The sequence below is a fragment of the Bubalus kerabau genome, chromosome 22 (assembly GCF_029407905.1).
Source record: "Bubalus kerabau isolate K-KA32 ecotype Philippines breed swamp buffalo chromosome 22, PCC_UOA_SB_1v2, whole genome shotgun sequence".
Classification (NCBI taxonomy): Eukaryota; Metazoa; Chordata; class Mammalia; order Artiodactyla; family Bovidae; genus Bubalus; species Bubalus kerabau.
This window is the reverse complement of record NC_073645.1, coordinates 11,390,651-11,410,777: the sequence shown is the minus strand read 5'-3', so window position 1 is coordinate 11,410,777 and position 20,127 is coordinate 11,390,651. Positions and strand designations below refer to the sequence as shown.

The 20,127-nt window shown below is 40.8% G+C and overlaps 1 protein-coding gene across 13 annotated transcripts in view; it reads left to right on the top strand.

The window, feature by feature from the left end:
* The window catches only part of SGMS1 (sphingomyelin synthase 1), a 327,599-nt gene extending 320,211 nt beyond the window's left edge, over window positions 1-7,388 (top strand). For 12 of the 13 annotated variants that reach the window (XM_055559870.1, XM_055559869.1, XM_055559868.1 and 9 more), the window contains 3 exons: window positions 1,002-1,155; window positions 4,923-5,089; window positions 5,763-7,388. In XM_055559870.1, coding sequence (XP_055415845.1) covers window positions 1,002-1,155; window positions 4,923-5,089; window positions 5,763-5,942 — 501 coding nt within the window. In that variant the 3' untranslated portion in view covers window positions 5,943-7,388. The remainder of the gene's footprint in view (window positions 1-1,001; window positions 1,156-4,922; window positions 5,090-5,762) is intronic. The other variant, XM_055559879.1, reaches the window with a different exon arrangement.
* Window positions 7,389-20,127: the final 12,739 nt, after the last annotated feature.

Sequence of the window (20,127 nt, the reverse complement as noted above, 5' to 3'; positions counted from 1 at the left end):
CTCAGTCTCACACCAAATGCCTCCCCACCCCACTTCAGAATGCTAATTGCTGGTTCAGATTGTTGCCTGTACTGCTTATCAGCTAGTTGTAAATTGGAGGTTCCTATGCCCCCCTCCTTGGAGTCAGTTAATTTGCTAGGGCTGCTCACAGAACTCAGGAAAACATTTTATTTATTAGTTGAGCAGTTTTGTTATAAAAGAGTATAACTTAGGACCAGTCACATGGAAGAGACATGTAGGGTAAGGTATCTGGGGAGGAGTGTCTACTGCACTCCCCACATCTTCACATGTGCACCAGCCTAGAAACTCTCCAAACCCCCATCCTTTTAGATGTCTGTGGAGGCTTCATTATATAGCCATGGTTGATTAAATCATAGGCCATTGGTGATTCACTCAGCCCCCAGCATCTTTCCCCTCTTTGGAGATGGGAGGAAGTGGGAATGAGACTCTAACCCTCTAGGCACCTGGTTGGTTCTCCTGGCAATCACCCCCTATCTTTCGGGACTTTCCAAAAGTCACTTTAAACTCAGAAGCACTCAGGTGTGGTTGAAAGGGGCTTTTATGAAGAACAGAAGACTCCTTTGGCTTCCCAGGTGGCTCTAGTGGTAAAGAACCCACCTGCCAGTGCAGGAGACATAAGAGGTACAGGTTTGATCCCTGGGTCAGGAAGAGCCTATGGAGAAGGGCGTGGCAATCTGCTCCAGTATTCTTGCCTGGAGAGTTCCATGGACAGAGAAGCCTGGCGAGCCATAGTTCACAGGGTTACAAAGAGTTGGACATGACTAAGATGACTGAGCACACATGCAGACACCTTTATCTTGTCCTTCTTAGGAAGCTGCAATGGTTGTAGGAGCTCTATGCCAGGAACAGGAATGAAGACCAAATATATATTTCTTACTATAAATCACAATATGATAAAACTTAATTCTGAACACAAATTGTAATCATGGCATACTTGTATGTGGGTTAGTAATGAGTCTGATTTCCTCTTCTCCCCCCAGCTTTTTGGAGACTGGGAAGCCCAACTGCGGAGGATAATGAAACTCATCGCTGGCGGCGGCCTGTCCATCACAGGCTCCCACAACATGTGTGGGGACTACCTGTACAGCGGCCACACGGTCATGCTCACACTCACCTACCTATTTATAAAAGAGTGTAAGTCTAGAGCGGCCTTGCGTGAGAATTTCCTCACCTGCCGTTCCCCACGGGAGCAAGATGGGATCTGGGGAGGCAGCCCCTCATCTCGCTAGCGTGCTCACACCCAGCAGGCACCCAGGGAAGTATATGTCACAAGTGCCTGCACTTCTTGGGGGAAGTCTCGTTTCCTTAGCTGTCAGCTGTGGTATCAGGGTGTTTTATGACTGCTGGAAGGAGCCAGAAGGGAGGAGACAAAATTCCAGGCCTGGCTGGATGATGGTGGATGTTGTGTTCACTTGGCAGCCGTTTTTCAGGCATGGGCACTGTACCATCTGCTCCAAAGAAGTGCATGGGGGCTGGTGGTGTCTCTTCCCTCAGACAAGCTGTGGTCTCAGGGAAACTAAATGATGCAGACATTAAATGGGAAATTACTATAGAAAAATGTACTTAAAATATTTTATTATGAAACATAAAAAAATAATATTACAGGTATCCCTGTATGCTGCTCAGATATAAGTATTTGTCAGATCTGTTTCAGATGACCCTTGTCAAAGCAACGGTCCACATTTATTATATATAAATTATATATTTAATATATTTATATTTTATAAATGTATTTATATTTTATAAATATATATAATTATATTATATATATTTATATAATATATATTTATAATATAAATATATAATATATTTATATTTTAAAATATATTTATATTTTATAAATATACTTATATTTTAATATATTTATAATATATAAATAAATTATATATATAAATTATATATATATATTTCCTTATTATCAATATATATTAATGCAATAATTATAATATGTATTATTAATATAATGGAGAAGACAATGGCACCCCACTCCAGTACTCTTGCCTGGAAAATCCCATGGATGGAGGAGCCTGGAAGGCTGAAGTCCATGGGGTCGCTGATGGTTGGACACGACTAGCGACTTCACTTTCACTTTTCACTTTCACGCATTGGAGAAGGAAATGGCAACCCACTCCAGTGTTCTTGCCTGGAGAATCCCAGGGACGGGGGAGCCTGGTGGGCTGCCGTCTATGGGGTCGCACAGGGTCGGACACGACTGAAGCGACTTAGCAACAGCATTAATATAATAATAATAAAATATTAATATATATCTAAAGTTTTCATTCCTTTCCCCTCCCATTTTCCTCTGTTATTTCTCAAGTATGTTTTAGTCCTTTCTCTACTTGTAGAAAATTCCATTGTCCTTAGTATTCTACTGTTGGAAACAGTCTCAGAGAGCTTTATCTAGGCAGTTCCCATGAAGAGCAACAAGAGAAGCCAGGCTGTGGGTGTCACAGAGGAGGGGCACACATGCATTCTGGAGGTATTTGAGAGCCTGTGGCACCTGTTGGAACGTCAGTGTGGTTGGAATTCAGAGCAGTGGTAATAGTGAGAATTGAAAAGTGAACTGGTGAGTAGGAACCAGACTGTGGAACATGCCTTGAGTCACAAGAAGGGGTCACAAGAAGAATTTGCATTCTGACAGACACGAGGTGCCCATTGAGAGGCTGTAACCACTGGGGCAGTGTCCTCTGACTTACCCTTTAGAGAGGGAGAAACCACTCCTGTAATGACTCACAGGATGGATTGGAGAGGGCAGAGCAGGAGTAGAGTTCGAAGACTGGCTGCCGCTATAGTCCAGGAAAGAGAGGGGAGTGGCCCAAACTATCAGGATGACATTGGTGTGTAGAGAAGTGGGGAAAACTGGGAGAAATCCACAAAAAGGCGTCTACAGGTAACAGGATTGATTATGGGGGTACAGGGGACAGGTGATGGACTGAAGGGTGAAAGCCCAATTTTGGTCTTAAAAACTGAGATGGGGAACACAGGAAGAGAAGAGAAGACATACTTTGGGGCACTAAGTGAGAGGAGAGACAGTGGGTGCTCTGCTTGTTCTTAGTAAGTGACCAGATAGAGTGCATTCGAGCAGTGTCTGTTCAGAACTGTCAGGGCATGATCTGGCCCTGGCACTGGAGTATAACTGGGCATGGAAAAATGGGCACAGAACAGGCCTAATGTCAGCAGCCCTGGAGCCAGATTCCTACCTGCTGCTGGTTGGTCCCTGAAATACTTTAATGGGGTTAAGCTTTATTCTTGAAGATGAGACTGGAAACCAAGTTGGATGACGTGGGCCACAAACTGATTCTGAATCCTGGTGGTATCATTCACTCTGTGACCTTGGGAAAAACCTCTGATCTCTTAGTTTCCTTATCCTTAAAATCAGATGTTGATAGCTCCTTCATGGCTTTGCCAGTGGCTCAGCAGATAAAACCTCTGACCTTGGGAAAAACCTCTGATCTCTTAGTTTCCTCATCCTTAGAATCAGATACTGATAGCTCCTTCATGGATTTCCCACTGGCTCAGCAGATAAAAAAATCCATCTGCCAGTTCAGGAGACACAGGTTCAGTCCCTGGGTCCAGAAGATCCCTTGGAGGAGGAAATGGCAACCCACTCCAGTATTCTTGCCTGAGAAATCCCATGGACAGAGGAGCCTGGCGGGCTACATCCATGGGGTTGCAAAGAGTCAGACACAACTGAGCAGCCAAGTATACTCACACAACTTCATCAATGAGGGAGAGGTTGTGAAAATAAAAACAGATGTCATATGGGGACACTAATAGAGGAGCTGGGAGAATGAACAGTAGCTGCTGTTTGTTGCTGTATTGTTATGTTATCAAATACAACTCTTCCTGGAAAGGGAACATGGAGCCCTGTACTTATACTCAGACTTCTGCCCCAACCCCTGACCATGCCATTTAAAACTGCAAACCTCCTTCCCTTCACCCTCTCTGCTGATAATCCCACTTATCTTAAATCCAGAGCGTTTAACACCTTCTAACATAGAGTATAAGTTACTTGATGATAATTATTATTAATTGTCTCTTTTCATTAACTGGGAAGGGATCTCCCCGCAAAGGCAGACTGTTTGCCTGTGACGTTAGTTGATACCAAGGTCTAGTGACTAGATCTTGTCCTGGCTACATTGTAGATGCTTAATAAATAGTGGGTAAATGAATGACTGATACTTGGACCCCCTGAGAATCCTATAAAAGGCTCAACTATCTTCCCCAGGGTGAGGAGGGTAAATCACATTCAGACAACATTTTTGTCTAATGTATCAGATCCTCTGAAGCCCATTCATGGAGAATACAAGGTAGGAGGGCTTACAATCAGTAGAGGTTTTGAATCTCCCATCAAATGACTTCCCAGACACTGTCCTGCCCTTGGGAGTGGACATGGGCTAGAATTCCTGGTCCCTTGGATTCTCTTATTTGTATTTGACAAATGGACACCTCAAAGACTTAAAAAGTAGAATATGGTTGCAGAGCTTGGAAAGCAAATAGGGTGGTTGTATCCATTATAATTGCCTAGTCTGTGTATAAGGATCCATAGACCAAAAGCCATTGATTTTTGTACAGAGCATTAACCCCATATTATTTCCAGGTAAATTTAATTATCAATAGACAGTTTTGGTTTTAATGGAGTGCGATGCATTAACCTGTCCTTGTTTGTCCTTTGAAACTGTATTTGTGATTATATGGGTCAAGTAATAACCACATATAAATTACTGTGGCTAATAAAATCATTTGATGAAATAAGCTGCTTCCCTTCTAACCTTGGTTACATAGAAGCCAAAGCCCTTGGATTTGCCACCCTAAGCGATCTTTTTTCAGTTGAGGCGTGGTTGGGTGCCCTTCGTCATACTTGAATAATAGGACTCTTCTTGCAAATTTCTCCTTTTCAGATTCCCCTCGACGACTGTGGTGGTACCACTGGGTCTGCTGGCTTCTCAGCGTGGTGGGAATCTTCTGTATTCTCTTAGCGCATGACCACTACACTGTGGACGTGGTGGTGGCGTACTACATCACCACAAGACTCTTCTGGTGGTACCACACTATGGCCAATCAGCAAGTGAGTTGTCTCCTCCTGTGGTGTTAGCTCCTGATGCTCTTGACTAGCTGTTGCTGGTGTGGCAACAGGGGGAGTCACCTGAGACTAGATTGTCTCCTGTGGTGCTGATCCACTTCCGAATCAAAGCTGAACCAGAAGTGTTTCTATAATGACATAGGAGATGGCATCCTTCTAGAACAAGTATCACATTCTCATCGTCCCTGGAAAATACTTTTTAAAGCTGTGCCCACCTCTTGCTTGATCTTGCATTCCTACCTTCTTTTCCATCTTGGGCCCCTCACCAGCTTAATACTTAACATTTAATTAAGTCTCTCCATTTTCATCATAAGAGAGTAACTAAAGCACTAATTGAAGTATTTATTTATAGACAAGAGACTTAAGTAAGCCACACGTTCTCCATGTACTCCTGGCATTGGAGTTACTTGTTTCTCTGCTAGAGAAACAGGTGTGGTCTGGTTTGCAGTTGGGTACAGAGTGTAGAATGGTGGTGTGAGTGTGAACCTGGGGACATAAAGGTGATCAGGGGCTGGATCTGGGGGCCTTTGTGAATTGTCATATGGAAAATATTTGAACCTAAAGTGAAAAATCATGAGAGTCATGTGTATGTTCCTATCGGGGCTGAAACAATCAGTTGTTCTTCCTGACTCGGTTTTCTCTTTCTGTGTTCTCTTAGGTGCTAAAAGAAGCTTCCCAGATGAACCTCCTGGCCAGAGTGTGGTGGTACAGGCCATTTCAGTACTTTGAAAAGAATGTCCAAGGAATTGTACCTCGATCTTACCATTGGCCCTTCCCCTGGCCGGTAATCCACCTCAGTAGGCAAGTTAAATACAGCCGACTGGTGAATGACACATAACAGTTCTACATGGTGGAGAAAGAGGAACTGTCCGAAGTGCTAAGAACTCCATGAGAGAAGATGCCATAAAATAAACAACTCCCTAATCCTATTATCTTTCAACAATTACCTTGACTTAACCTATTGAGTTACCTGGTCAGCACTGTGATCTTTTTTTCTCTCCAAAGGACCTGCGTTGGACAACAATAAAGAAAACTCAACCTATCATACACTGTACACATTTCCTGTCCATAAGTTTGGGATTTACATAATCTGCGACCACCATGTTCCTTTGTATATGATGCAACAGCATAAATGTAAGCTTTTATATCATCAGTTCTGGTCTTTCCAGTTACATCTGGAAATAAAGCGTATTATTTTCTTGGGAAAACATACTTTTCATATCTCTTGCCCCAAAGATTGGGCTGTAAGCCATTTTCTAGCAAATGTCTCTATGAAGGTTTCTTAAGTACCTGAATGGGGTTCGATTCTGAAATCTTTCTACCTGTTGCACCGATATTCAAAAAAAATGACAGACACAGGAAGGTTTGGTAACTTCGGGTTTTGTAAAAATCAGCAGAGACAGTGTCAAAAAGTGCAAAAAAAAAAAAAAAAAAAAAGATTCTGTTATAAAGTGATTTTCTAAGTATTTCCTAACTTTATTTTTCAAAATGATGTTATGAAAACCAAATTTAAAGATTTTTACATGTCAGAGAACAGAGAGTTAAAATTTAAAAATGCTTCTTGGGAGAGAAATTTGTCTATGTTTCTAGTGCCTTTCTTGTCTTGATTGTATGGTCAGTAGGCAATCTTCAATGTTTTTATTTAAAATAAATATTCCATGAAAATATAAATGTATGTATACACTACTAAATTTTGCATTTATAGCTAAATTCAATCAGAAGACTGTTTATGGTTCTCAAACTGCTATGAATTAAAGAATGGGGGAATTAATTGGAAAGTCAGAGCCTGTTCCCATATTGTGAGCAGGCGGCGATGACATGTACCACTTCAATTATTTTACCATCTATTTGGTAGTTTGATTTTAACTATACAATGAAAACAGCCATGAATACTTTGTTTTTAAAAAGAGAGTTTTGAAAATGATCACTTAACTAAAACTTGAAAGCTATAAATTAGTTATCCATACTCTCATGACAATTTTGTTGGTGAACAACAAAAAAGAGATATATTTCTTTAAAATATATTTGTGCAGGAACTGCATGTAGTTCTAAGTTTTACTCCTAACAAAAGTATGTTTGGGGAAGTATTCTATTCTATACTTGCCAATGTGGAGAACAAAATAGTTTTTTAAGGATGAAGAAGTATATATATCCATTCTGTATTTTACGTGCAGCAGAATTATCTTCCGTAGGGTTTTTTGTGTATTCACAAGGTGATATTTGTATTGTAAAACAATAATGGTGAAGGAAATAAAAAGGCTTTTAAAATTTTGTTTGTTTTAAATCTTTGTAAAGTTATTATTCCAGAGAGTATACTGATTATCTTAACAGCTTACCTAGATCATAAATTAATCAAGATGCACTTTTTAATAAAAACTGATACTTTAAAAAATGTCTATTCTTTCTAATGTTGTTCACATTCTTCACAAGAGTCATAAACAAAGTCCTTGAAGCAAAATGTAAAAACAAGTTTTGGCATTTCCTTGCTGAGTTTGTTTGAGAGAGGGCCTTTATAATCATCTTTCTTTTCCCTTGAGATTCCTTGAAATGTACTCTGAACTTCAGTATAACCTCTACAGATAGCATCTATTTTAAAAAACATAAGAAAAGACTCACAGGTAAGTTCAAGCTGCAGACCACTGTTTACCAATAATTTTCAATTCTCCAATTCTCAATCAAGTCACTTACTTTTCCCCCTATAACTGAAAGTAATATAAGTTTTTCAGTTTAGATGGAAAGGGAAAGTAAATTCCGAAATGAGAATATGGTCATAGTACTTTGAGAATCAATGGTAAGAAAAACTTTTTAAAAAGGAAAAAAATATGTTATTCTTGATGTGGGGAAAAAATGATGATGTTAACAGTGGAAACCTGTTCTTATGAAGGGAAGCTGTTGTCTTAACCTGGGCGGCTACAGCTGTAAAACTAGAAAGAGTTCCTGCATGGGACCAGGTGCTGTATATTAAAAAGGTAAGTAACTTGAATAATGGAAATGAATTCTTGACATATGCTAAAAACAACATTTTTTTCCCCTAAATCAAAAGTTATATTTAAAAGATCATTATTTTAAGTTCACCTACTACATTTGTACCAAGAAGAATTGACATATCTTGTGGCTCTCAAGTCCGCAGCTTCCAGGTAGGAAAAGAGAAATCTTACGTTCTGGAGAATTGCAGTAACTTGATCATGACTGACTGAATGAGGACACGTGCTTTTCTGTGCTTCAGTTTAGTAAGCCAGAGCCCTAGACCATAGCTTCTTTATCTAACCCTCTTTCAGAGTTAGGCAATTCTCAAGCATTATCTTGTTAACCCTTACATCACCACAAGGTTCCTTATTAACCCATTTTATGGAGGTTGATTTAAGTATGTTTAATAATGTTCCCAAGGGCGTGCAGCTGATAAAAATGTGATTGAAGTTCAAGTTTTCACCCCCTCCTCGACACCGTCTCCACCCGCTTACTGTGAGCTTTCATGAATTCTTCAGCAAGAGTCCACATGTATACCTGTGGCGGATTCATTTCGATATTTGGCAAAACCAATACAATATTGTAAAGTTTAAAAATAAAATTAAAAAAAAAAAAAAAAGAGTCCACAGTGAGAGAAATCTGACTGTGGTAGTCAAGCTAAGTAGAGTGACTTACTGTGAACCAAGTAGCAGGAAATTCACACCATGAGGTAGAGAGACTCATTTTGCCAGTTTCTGATCATTGTATTTGTTTTATTTGTATCCCAAGCAAAAACCAAAATTGATAAAGTATCTCAAAATTATAAATATTACGTAAAACAAGAATGCCTGCTTTTTTTTAAGTTGATTTACAATGTTGTTTCAGCTGTACCATAAAGTGAATCAGTTATATATGTATCCACTCTTTTTTACATTCTTTTCCCATATAGATCATTATATAGAGCATATGGAGTAGAGTTCCCTGTGGAATACAGTAAGTCCTTATTAGTTACCTATTTTATATCTGTATATGTCAATCCCAGGCTCCCAGTTTATCTCTCTTATCTCTCCTCTAGTAACCATGAGTTTGTTTTCGACATCTGTGACTGTTTCTTGTTTTGTAAGTTCATTTGTACCATTTGTTTAGATTCCATGTATAAGCAGTATCATCTATCTGTCTTCCTCTGACTTCCTGCACTCCATATGACAATCTCTAGGCCCATCCATGTTGCTACAAATGGCATTACTTCATTCTTTTTTATGGGTGAGTAATATTCCATTGTATATATGTACCATATTCTTTATCCATTCCTCTATTGATGATAATTTAGGTTGCTTCTGTGTCTTGGCATTGTAAACAGTGCTACTGTGAATGTTGGGGTGTGTGTATCTTTTTGAATTATGGTTTTCTCTAGATATATGCCCAGGACTGGGATTGTTGGGTCATACGGTAGTTCTGTATTTAGGTTTTTAAGGAACCCCCATACTGTTCTGCTTAGTGGTTGTACCAGTTTACATCCCACCAACTGTGTAGGAGGGTTCCCTTTTCTTCACACCCTCTCTTTTATTGTTTGTAGATTTTTTTGATGATAGCCTTTCTGACCTACTTGAAGTGATACCTCATTGTAGTTTTGATTTGCATTTCTCTAATAATTAATGCGAAGAGTTGACTCACTGGAAAAGACCCTGATGCTGGGAGGGATTGGGGGCAGGAGGAGAAGGGGACAACAGAGGATGAGATGGCTGGATGGCATCACCGACTCAATGGACATGAGTCTGAGTGAACTCCGGGAGTTGGTGGACAGGGAGGCCTGGCGTGCTGTGATTCATGGGGTCGCAAAGAGTCAGACACGACTGAGCGACTGAACTGAATAATTAATGATGTTGAGCACTTTTCATGTGCTTTTTGGCCATCCATATGTCTTCTTTGGAGAAATGTCTATTTAGATCTTCTGCCCATTTTTTGAATGAAGTTTCTTTTCTTTTTCTTTTTTTTTTTTTTTTTTGAGCTGCATGAGCTCTTTGAGATTAATCTCTTGTTGGTTGCTTTGTTTGTAAATATTTTCTCCCATTCTGTGAGTTGTCTTTTCATTTTGTTTATGGTTTCCTTTGCTGTGCAAAAGCTTTTAAGTTGAATTAGGTCTCATTTGTTTGCTTTTATTTTTATTATATTAGGATGTGAATCCAAAAAGATGTGCTGTGATTTATGTCAAAGAATCTTCTGCTTTTATTTCCCTCTAAGAGTTTTATAGTGTCTGGCCTTACATTTAGGTCTTTAATCCATTTTGAGGTGGTTTTTATGCATGGTGTTAGAGAATATTTTAATTTCATCCTTTTACATGTAACTGTCCAGTTTTCCCAGGACCACTTACTGAAAAGACTGTCTTCTCTCCATTGTATATTCTTGCCTCCTTTGTCAGCCTGCTAACACTAATTTGACCACCACTATACAAAAAGTCAGGTTTTCAATTAACTGGGAAATGGGATATGCTCCTTGGAGCCCTTCACATTGACACACTTTTTCTCTTTTTGGTGGGGAAACTCGTTTTGAACAAATCAAAGCTGAAATTCTGTTTATCAGCCCCTTAACATTCTTGTCTGTCTGCGAGAACAAATAAGCAGAAACTTAAACAATGCCTGCCTTCACAGGGCCCAGACTCCAGCTCCCACAGGAGGGCAGAGATGGCTGTAAAGAGTGAGAGGTGGACTAAGAGTGAGGGGAAGTGACAAGAAGAAGGCTGGAGTTGGGCCCCAGAGAACGTAGAGGGTTCAGAGAGTGGCTGAGGCAGCAGCGTTCCAGGAAGGCACAGAAGGACGTTGCAAATGGCTCTGGTTTGCTCTTGGTGAGAAGAATGTAGTGCGGATTTATTGTAAGAGTTCCTACTTATCATGTGTTTCAGAAATCCTGTTAATTCTTGAGCCCTGATGTGGCACAGTGGTATGGTTTAGCATCAAATGATTGAGAAAATTCACGCTTATGAATTAGAAACGTCCTCAAGAGAATTTGTGGTTTATTAATCACAATAGCATATATGGACTGTTTGGTCACTGGGAACAGTACTTATTTATAAGAGCCATTATTCCATTAACACATCAAGGTTTTTGTGTGTAAAGATTTGAGGATCTCTTGAGACTTCTTGGGGAAAGCTTACCGGAGATTATAAGGCAGAGTTCCGTGAAATAGGCAGGGTCCCTTTTTTTTTTTCCCCTTAAGTTTAACAACAACCAAAAAAAAGTGCAGATCCAGAGGCCTGTGTAACCTCCAGTGTCATGGTTTCTGTGTCAAAGGTGTGTGGCCACAGGGAGCAGGAATGGCATTTCAGGTGAGGGTAAGGAAAGGTTCCAGCACCCCAGAGGAGCCAACCCAGAGTCCCCTCGTAACCCCATGGTGGCCCAGAACCACACGTATTTTGATGTTTTGTTCTTAGGTGTGCACATACTAGGGCTGTTCTCATTTTCTTAGAGAACTTACCCCTTATTATTTTTTTTTGAGCTTTTTATTTTGTATTGGGATGCGGCTGATGGACAATGTTGTTTTAATTTCAGGTGAACAGCAAAGGGACTCAGCCATACATATACATGTATCCATTCTCCCCCAAAGTCCCTTCCCATCCAGGCTGCCACATAACATTGAGCAGAGTTCCATATTCTGTAAAGTAGGTCCTTGTTGGTTATCCATTGTAAATATAGCAGTGCGTACATGTCCATCCCAAACTGCCTAACTATCCCTTCCCCCTCGCAACTGTAAGTTTGTTTTCTAAGTCTGTGAGTCTCTTTCTGTTTTGTAAATTCATTTGTGTCATTTCTTTTTTAGATTCCACTTATAAGGGATGTCATACAGTATTTCTCTTTCTCTGACTCAGTATGACACTTGGTTCATCCATGTTGCTGCAAATGGCATTATTTCATTCTTTTTAATGGCTGAGTAATATTCCATTGTATGTATGTACCACATCTTTATCCATTCCTCTATCAATGGACATTAAGGTTGCTTCCATGTCTTGGCTTTTGTAAACAGTGCTGCAATGAATATTGGTGACCCCTTTATTATATCATCTGTCATCTCTGTTTATTTGTTCAGTCACCCAGTCGTGTCCGAGTCTTTGTCACCCCATGGACTGCAGCACACCAGGCCTCCTCATGCCTCACCATATCCCGGAGTTTGCCCAATTCTTGTCCATTGCATCGGTGATGCCATCCACAAGCTGTCTCTCTCTTTATTCCTGATCATTTTTGTTGTTGTGAAGTCTGTTTTGTCTGAAATTAAGATAATTTAAGATAACTGAGCTTTCTTTTGACTAGTGTTTGCATGGTAGATCTTTCTCTATCCCTTTATCTTTAGACTCTTTGAGTCTATATTTAAAGTGGATTTCTTATAGATAGTAATGATTGTTTTAAATTGTTTTTTTAAATTGTTGTTTTAGTTGTAATGATTGTTTTAAATTGTTGTTTTAAATATGATTGTTTTAAATGTATTTTGAATCTCTGCTTTTTAATTAGTGTATTTAGATCTTTCACATTTAAGCTATTATATATATATATATATATATATATATATATATTTGAATTGATATCTACCAAGTTCTACTTTTTACATTTGTACAGTATCTTCTATTTGTTTAGTCAGTAGCTTCTCATTTCTTTTGATGAGTACCCTTTTTTAGTTTGAACTAATACAAGTTCAAGCCTCTTGATGAAAGTGAAAGTGGAGAGTGAAAAGTTGGCTTAAAGCTCAACATTCAGAAAACAAAGATCATGGCATCCGGTCCCACCACTTCATGGGAAATAGATGGGGAAACAGTGGAAACAGTGTCAGACTTTATTTTCCTGGGCTCCAAAATCACTACAGATGGTGACTGCAGCCATGAAATTAAAAGACGCTTACTCCTTGGAAGAAAAGTTATGACCAACCTAGATAGCATATTCAAAAGCAGAGACATTACTTTGCCAACAAAGGTTCATCTAGTCAAGGCTATGGTTTTTCCTGTGGTCATGTATGAATGTGAGAGTTGGACTGTGAAGAAGGCTGAGTGCCGAAGAATTGATGGTTTTGAACTGTGATGTTGGAGAAGACTGTTGAGAGTCCCTTGGACTGCAAGGAGATCCAACCAGTCCATTCTGAAGGAGATCAGCCCTGGGATTTCTTTGGAAGGAATGATGCTAAAGCTGAAACTCCAGTACTTTGGCCACCTCATGCAAAGAGTTGACTCATTGGAAAAGACTCTGATGCTGGGAGGGATTGGGGGCAGGAGGAGAAGGGGACGACAGAGGATGAGATGGCTGGATGACATCACTGACTCGATGGATGTGAGTCTCAGTGAACTCCAGGAGTTGGTGATAGACAGGGAGGCCTGGCGTGCTGCGATTCATGGGGTCGCAAAGAGTCGGACACGACTGAGCGACTGATCTGATCTGATCTGAATACAAGTTCTAAATATTTTTAATCTGGTAACCCAACACATTTTTCTTTTGTGAGTAGGAAATAGCAAGGGTGGTTGTTTTTTTTATCTCTTTAGATATCCCAATCCATATTATTTCCAGCAAAAACTTCAACCATGATATCACACGTGCCTTTATTTCCCAACTAGAGCTGTGTCCAATTCCTCTCTCTTGAATTTTAGATGCGTTGGTTCTTAGACGCAGGAAGGCACATTCAGATATAAACCCAAGGTGCTTCCTAAAAGGACACAAATCATTTAGGTCATTGTTAGAGTAATCTAATCTAGAGACATCCTGATGTTAACAGTCTGCCGTAGTCGCACTTTCTCTAGAAACCCTTAAGTGTGACCATCTACTTTTGTGGCATTCTGGAATCAAAACCATGCAACCATGGACTCTGAAGACCATCGTGGATTGTGAGGTACCTGCTTGTTTGTGGAAACTGAAAAAACCCTGTGCGGCAGAAGTAGAGGAAAATAACAGGTTCAAAGGAAATGCCTTCTCTTTGGGAAGTAAACTAGGCACTTCTTTCTGTTTAAATTTGTATTAGGTACTTGATAAAGACATGGTAGTTGAAAGGGTCAATAAATGAATGGCTCCATTGTTTTATGAAGAATGGGAGTAATTTTCTAGGGCAGGAGAAAAACTCAGAGAAAATAGAGTGTATCCTTAGGGGCATGAACTGAGGACTCAGATGTGTTCAAATCCCATCTCTGAAAGCTTATAGGCACTGTATGCCTTGTCCAATTTTTTCTGAGCCTGTTTCCTCCCTTATAAAATAGAGATGATTTTACTTATGTTGTGGTATAATGTGGGGCAGTGATGCGGCATGCATTCAAGTTAAGTGCTCATTGATAACCACTGTCATTCTAGAGAGGAAAATGAGAGAGTGAAGGCCGTGTGGAGCCAAGAAAGAAGTCCCAGTCAAGGAAAAGACCGGCTCCAGCCAGAGAGAGATTGAAACACCGAGAAAAACCAAGTCCACACTCAGCCTTTATTTGAACTTCCGAGTGAGTATACGTTATCAGCAATCTGAACCTACCTGCTTAGCCACTCAGTCGTGTCTGACTCTGAGACCCCCATGGACTGTAGCCTGCCAGGCTCTTCTGTCCATGGGGACTCTCCAGGCAAGAATACTAGAGTGGGTTGCCATTCTCTTCTCTAGGGAATCTTCCCAACCCAGGGATCAAACCTGGATCTCCTGTACTGGCAGTCAGATTCTTTACTGCTGAGCCACCAAAGAAGCTCATATATCTTAGTGTTTCTGGTAAAATACTTGCCCCAGAATTTTGAATGTCTGATGTGCATGCACAATTGTTGTTAGAAGAATTGGTTGACTCTGAAACAGTGTGACCTAGTCTTCTTTTGAAGGAGGAAACAGAACAGGCTCTATCTTGAAAGCAGGACTCCATCTTGAGCTGGACTGTGGACTTTGAGCTATATGCCCAGTATCTATGGAAACGACATACCAACTGGAAAACCAGACCCCCAGAAGGAAGAGCCCCAGGGCTCTTCCTTTGCTAAAAGAATACCCTAATTATCTGTGTAACCGAATAGAATCATACATGCTGTTATGCTTATTGCGGTATGACCACAGGCCTATTGATAATTGTCCACTGTTAACTACCTAGGCTTTGGACTGAGGTTTGTGACGTTGTACAGGAGACAGGGATCAAGACCATCCCCATGGAAAAGAATTGCAAAAAAGCAAAATGGCTGTCTGAGGAGGCCTTACAAATAGCTGTGAAAAGAAGAGAAGCGAAAAGCAAAGGAGAAAAGGAAAGATACAAGCATCTGAATGCAGAGTTCCAAAGAATAGCAAGGAGAGATAAAAAAGCCTTCCTCAGCGATCAATGCAAAGAAATAAGGAAAACAACAGAATGGGAAAGACCAGAAATCTCTTCAAGAAAATTAGAGATACCAAGGGAACGTTTCGTGCAAAGATGGGCTCGATAAAGGACAGAAATGGTATGGACATTATGATAAAGGACAGAAATGGAATTGATGGGAGAAAGCAGAAGATATTAAGAAGAGGTGGCAAGAACACAGAAGAACTGTACAAAAAAGATCTTCATGACCCAGATAATCATGATGGTATGATCACTCACCTAGAGCCAGACATCCTGGAATGTGAAGTCAAGTGGACCTTAGAAAGCATCACTACGAACAAAGCTAGTGGAGGTGATGGAATTCCAGTTGAGCTATTCCAGATCCTGGAAGATAATGCTGTGAAAGTGCTACACTCAACATGCCAGCAAATTTGGAAAACTCAGCAGTGGCCACAGGACTGGAAAAGGTCAGTTTTCACTCCAATCCCAAAGAAAGGCAATGCCAAAGAATGCTCAAACTACCGCACAATTGCACTCATCTCACACGCTGTAAAGTAATGCTCAAAATTCTCCAAGCCAGGCTTCAGCAATACATGAACCGTGAACTTCCAGATGTTCAAGCTGGTTTTAGAAAAGGCAGAGGAACCACAGATCAAATTGCCAACATCCGCTGGATCATGGGAAAATCAAGAGAGTTCCAGAAAAACATCTGTTTCTGCTTTATTGACTATGCCAAAGCCTTTGACTGTGTGGATCACAATAAACTGTGGAAAATTATGAAAGAGATGGGAATACCAGACCACCTGACCTGCCTCTTGAGAAACCTATATGCAGGTCAGGAAGCAACAGTTAGAACTGGACGTGGAACAACAGACTGGTTCCAAATAGGAAAAGGAGTACGTCAAGGCTGTATACTCTCACCCTGTTTATTTAACTTCTGTGCAGGGTACATCATGAGAAACGCTGGGCTGGAAGAAGCACAAGCTGGAATCAAGATTGCCTGGAGAAATATCAATAACCTCAGATATGCAGTTGACACCACCCTTATGGCAGAAAGTGAAGAGAAACTGAAAACTCACTTGATGAAAGTGAAAGAGGAGAGTGAAAAAGTTGGCTTAAAGCTCAACATTCAGAAAACGAAGATCATGGCATCTGGTCCCATCACTTCATGGGAAATAGATGGGGAAACAGTGGAAACAGTGTCAGACTTTATTTTTTTGGGCTCCAAAATCACTGCAGATGGTGATTGCAACCATGAAATTAAAAGACGCTTACTCCTTGGAAGGAAAGTTATGACCAACCTAGATAGCATATTCAAAAACAGAGATTACTTTGCCAACAAAGGTCCATCTAGTCAAGGCTGTGGTTTTTCCAGTGGTCATATATGGATATGAGAGTTGGACTGTGAAGAAAGCTGAACGCTGAAGAATTGATGCTTTTGAACTGTGGTGTTGGCGAAGACTCTTGCCAGTCCCTTGGACTGCAAGGAGATCCAACCAGTCCATTCTGAAGGAGATCAGCCCTGGATGTTCTTTGGAAGGAATGATGGTAAAGCGGAAACTCCAGTACTTTGGCCACCTCATGCGAAGAGTTGACTCATTGGAAAAGACTCTGCTGCTGGGAGGGATTGGGGGCAGGAGGAGAAGGGGACGACAGAGGATGAGATGGCTGGATGGCATCACCGACTCAGTGGATGTAAGTTTGAGTGAACTCCGGGAGTTGGTGATGGACAGGGAGGCCTGGCGTGCTGCGATTCATGGGGTTGCAGAGTTGGACACGACTGAGAGACTGAACTGAACTGAACTGAACTACCTAGGCTTAAAACATATGAATCACGGGTTAACATTGATTGTCAGGAAATTTGGGGAGGTGGGGTTGTGCACACTTAGGTTATATAATGTTTTCACAAAAACTGGTTGGGGTCCTTGGCTAAGAGAAGACTCTGCCTTGGGCCCGCCGGTGTAATAAACTGCCCTCCACTATCTGCATTGTCCTTCTGAGTGAGTTTATTTCCGGGAACACGTGGCAACAACACTTTGGGGATGAGCCAGGGCAGCAATGAAGAAAAACATGGATGGCTACCTGGATTTGTTGGCACTTAAGAGTCTGCTCACTAGGTCAGCTCTGTGCTGTCACATGGAAGAACTGGTATTTGTCTGAATTGTTTTCTGCTAATACTATTTATCAGCCTGAGAGAGGAGAGGAAAAGATGGTTTCAGCCAAAGCAGTCTGTCTTTTATACATTCTCTGTTATGTAATGAAGAGCCTGTGACCGTGGAAAGGCAAGTATTGGGTTTCCCACTGGGATATGTAGCAAAAACTTCCTGATACTTTAGGATGGTGGTTCAAGTAGGGAAAAAGTCATTTTGGAAAATGCATGATCTGACTTAAAATGTTTGTTTTGAAGTTGTCTCTGAAATCATTGGCCTTTAGGGGTTTTGTCTGTTTCTTTTCTTTTTTTTTTTTTTCCTTTTTAGCTTTTTTTTTTTTTTTTAATTTTATTTTATTTTTAAACTTTACATAACTGTATTAGTTTTGCCAAATATCAAAATGAATCCGCCACAGGTATACATGTGTTCCCCATCCTGAACCCTCCTCCCTCCTCATTCCATCCCTCTGGGTCATCCCAGTGCACCAGCCCCAAGCATCCAGTATCGTGCATTGAACCTGGACTGGCAACTTGTTTCATACACGATATTTTACATGTTTCAATGCCATTCTCCCAAATCTTCCCACCCTCTCCCTCACAGAGTCCATAGCTTTAAGAGGCCACAGTCAAATCCCTGCCACACTTGATAATGTATTCATTATACACCTTATTGGCCGAGAGACTTTTGACCTCTGGCTGGTGTTTGGCTGCAACTGAGGCCCCTGACAGGGGTAAGAAGTGAGAAGACAAGAGTGTTTGCAGCATAAACTTCCTTTTTACAGCAGGCAACATTACAAACTGTTTCAATGGCCCTTGCAGGCTCCCTACCAGAGGCGGGCAGATGAATCTGCAGGCAGTTGCTAGCTCTGTTTCTCCACGGGCTGCAGGGATAAACATGTAAAAGCAAATGGCTTGAAAGGAATTGTGTCCAGGTAGTGCCCCGGTACATGTGTGCTTTGGAAGCATTGCTGGTCCTGGATTCTTGAGCGCATTCCTGAGGACGTGAGCTGACACTGGATGATTCCACAGAGCTCATGTTCCTGTTCACTCAGCTTGCAGTGGACACTCAGAGCCTTGGGGCCAAGGGGCTGCCTAATGAGATTTCCCCTGGGGCTCCTGTTTCCTGAGCCCTGAGGGAAGCCGCTGCAGGAGGCAGAGGAACTGAAGCCAGGAATAGGGCCAGAAGGTCTTGTTCGTGTACAATTCTCTGCACCAGTTGCACCCAACACACAGCAGAAGTTGTTGTTGGGGGTGTGGGGTGGTGATATGGTTCTTCGGGAGAGAAAATGTCAGTGCATTCAGCACATATAACCTCCACATGCTATTAACATTCATACAAGTCTGAATTCAAACAAAGTCACCAAAATTAGATGGGAAGGTAGCAGAAATGTCACTTTAACACATGGCGAGTATGGAGAACTGTGACAATTTGGCTTCCCGTAGATCTGGGCTATCAAAACTGGCTTAATTTCTCAAGATGTTCAGAGCTTAAGCACCAATTAAAATCAGTAATGACAATGAATTTGATTGGACCCTAGGAAATCCATTTCCTTCTTGAGAATAAAAGGAGTCTGAATCCAGGTCTTTTTCATTTGACAAAAATGATGAGGAATGGATGGCAGTCTTCCTATTGCTGAAAGGAGGTCAGAGCAGGAAAGGCAGCCAAGCTCACTAGAGAGACCTGCTGGTTTCTGTTCTGATTTAAAGCAGCTTGTATCATATGCCCAGGACTGAAGGCAAATGAGCTGGTGGAATTGGGGCTGAGGCCTTGGGGACGAGAGGCATTGGATGGTGGTCCCTGGAGGGCAAGGGGCCATTGGGGACCAGAGATCACAGCATTCTCTTCTTCCCAGTTCTCCCTTCCCTTGCAGTTTGGTTTCAATGTTGGAGAAAATCTAAGTTAGAAAATACACACGGGCACACACACACATGTATATAAATTCAGCATTCATATCAGTGTATTTAAGACTAATAAATCTTCCCTTTAAAGAAATCTACTTAAATTTGATTAACTAATATTTTCCAAATTTATCTGGCGTTGAAATCCTTTTTGTTATAAACTCATTCCTTGCCAATGTTTTATTATGAGAAAATGTAAGTGTGCACTAAATTGAGAAGAATTTCACCTTGAGAACCCCTGGAGGCACCACCCTGGTTCTACCTTAATTTTTTTTAACTTGCTGTAACACATACCGATCCATTTGTCTATCTTTTTATCTGTCAGTTACTCTTATCTTTACAAATTCATTTCAAAGTCAGTTGCCGACGTCAGTTTACGGCTGCCTAAATACTTTGGCATTCATTAATCAAAATTCAAAATTTGTTCAGTTTTTTTCAAGGTAAAATTTACAACTGAAGAAATACACAATCTTAAGTGCATGTTTACCAAGTTGACAAATGCAACTCAAACACCTGTCGCGACCTTGAACATTACTATCTCCCCGGAGAGCTCTTTGCCTTCCCAGTCAACCCTGGCCAGTCTTTCTCCCTCTCACTCCAGAGGCATGTATCCTTTTTTTCCGCCATTGATTTTTTTTCCCTTACCATGTACTGTGTAAGTGCTCTGTGTCTCGCTTATTTCACTCTGCATACTATTTTTAGATTTATTCATGTCATGTGTACTGATAATTTATTTTTTATTAGTATTTCATTGAATAAATA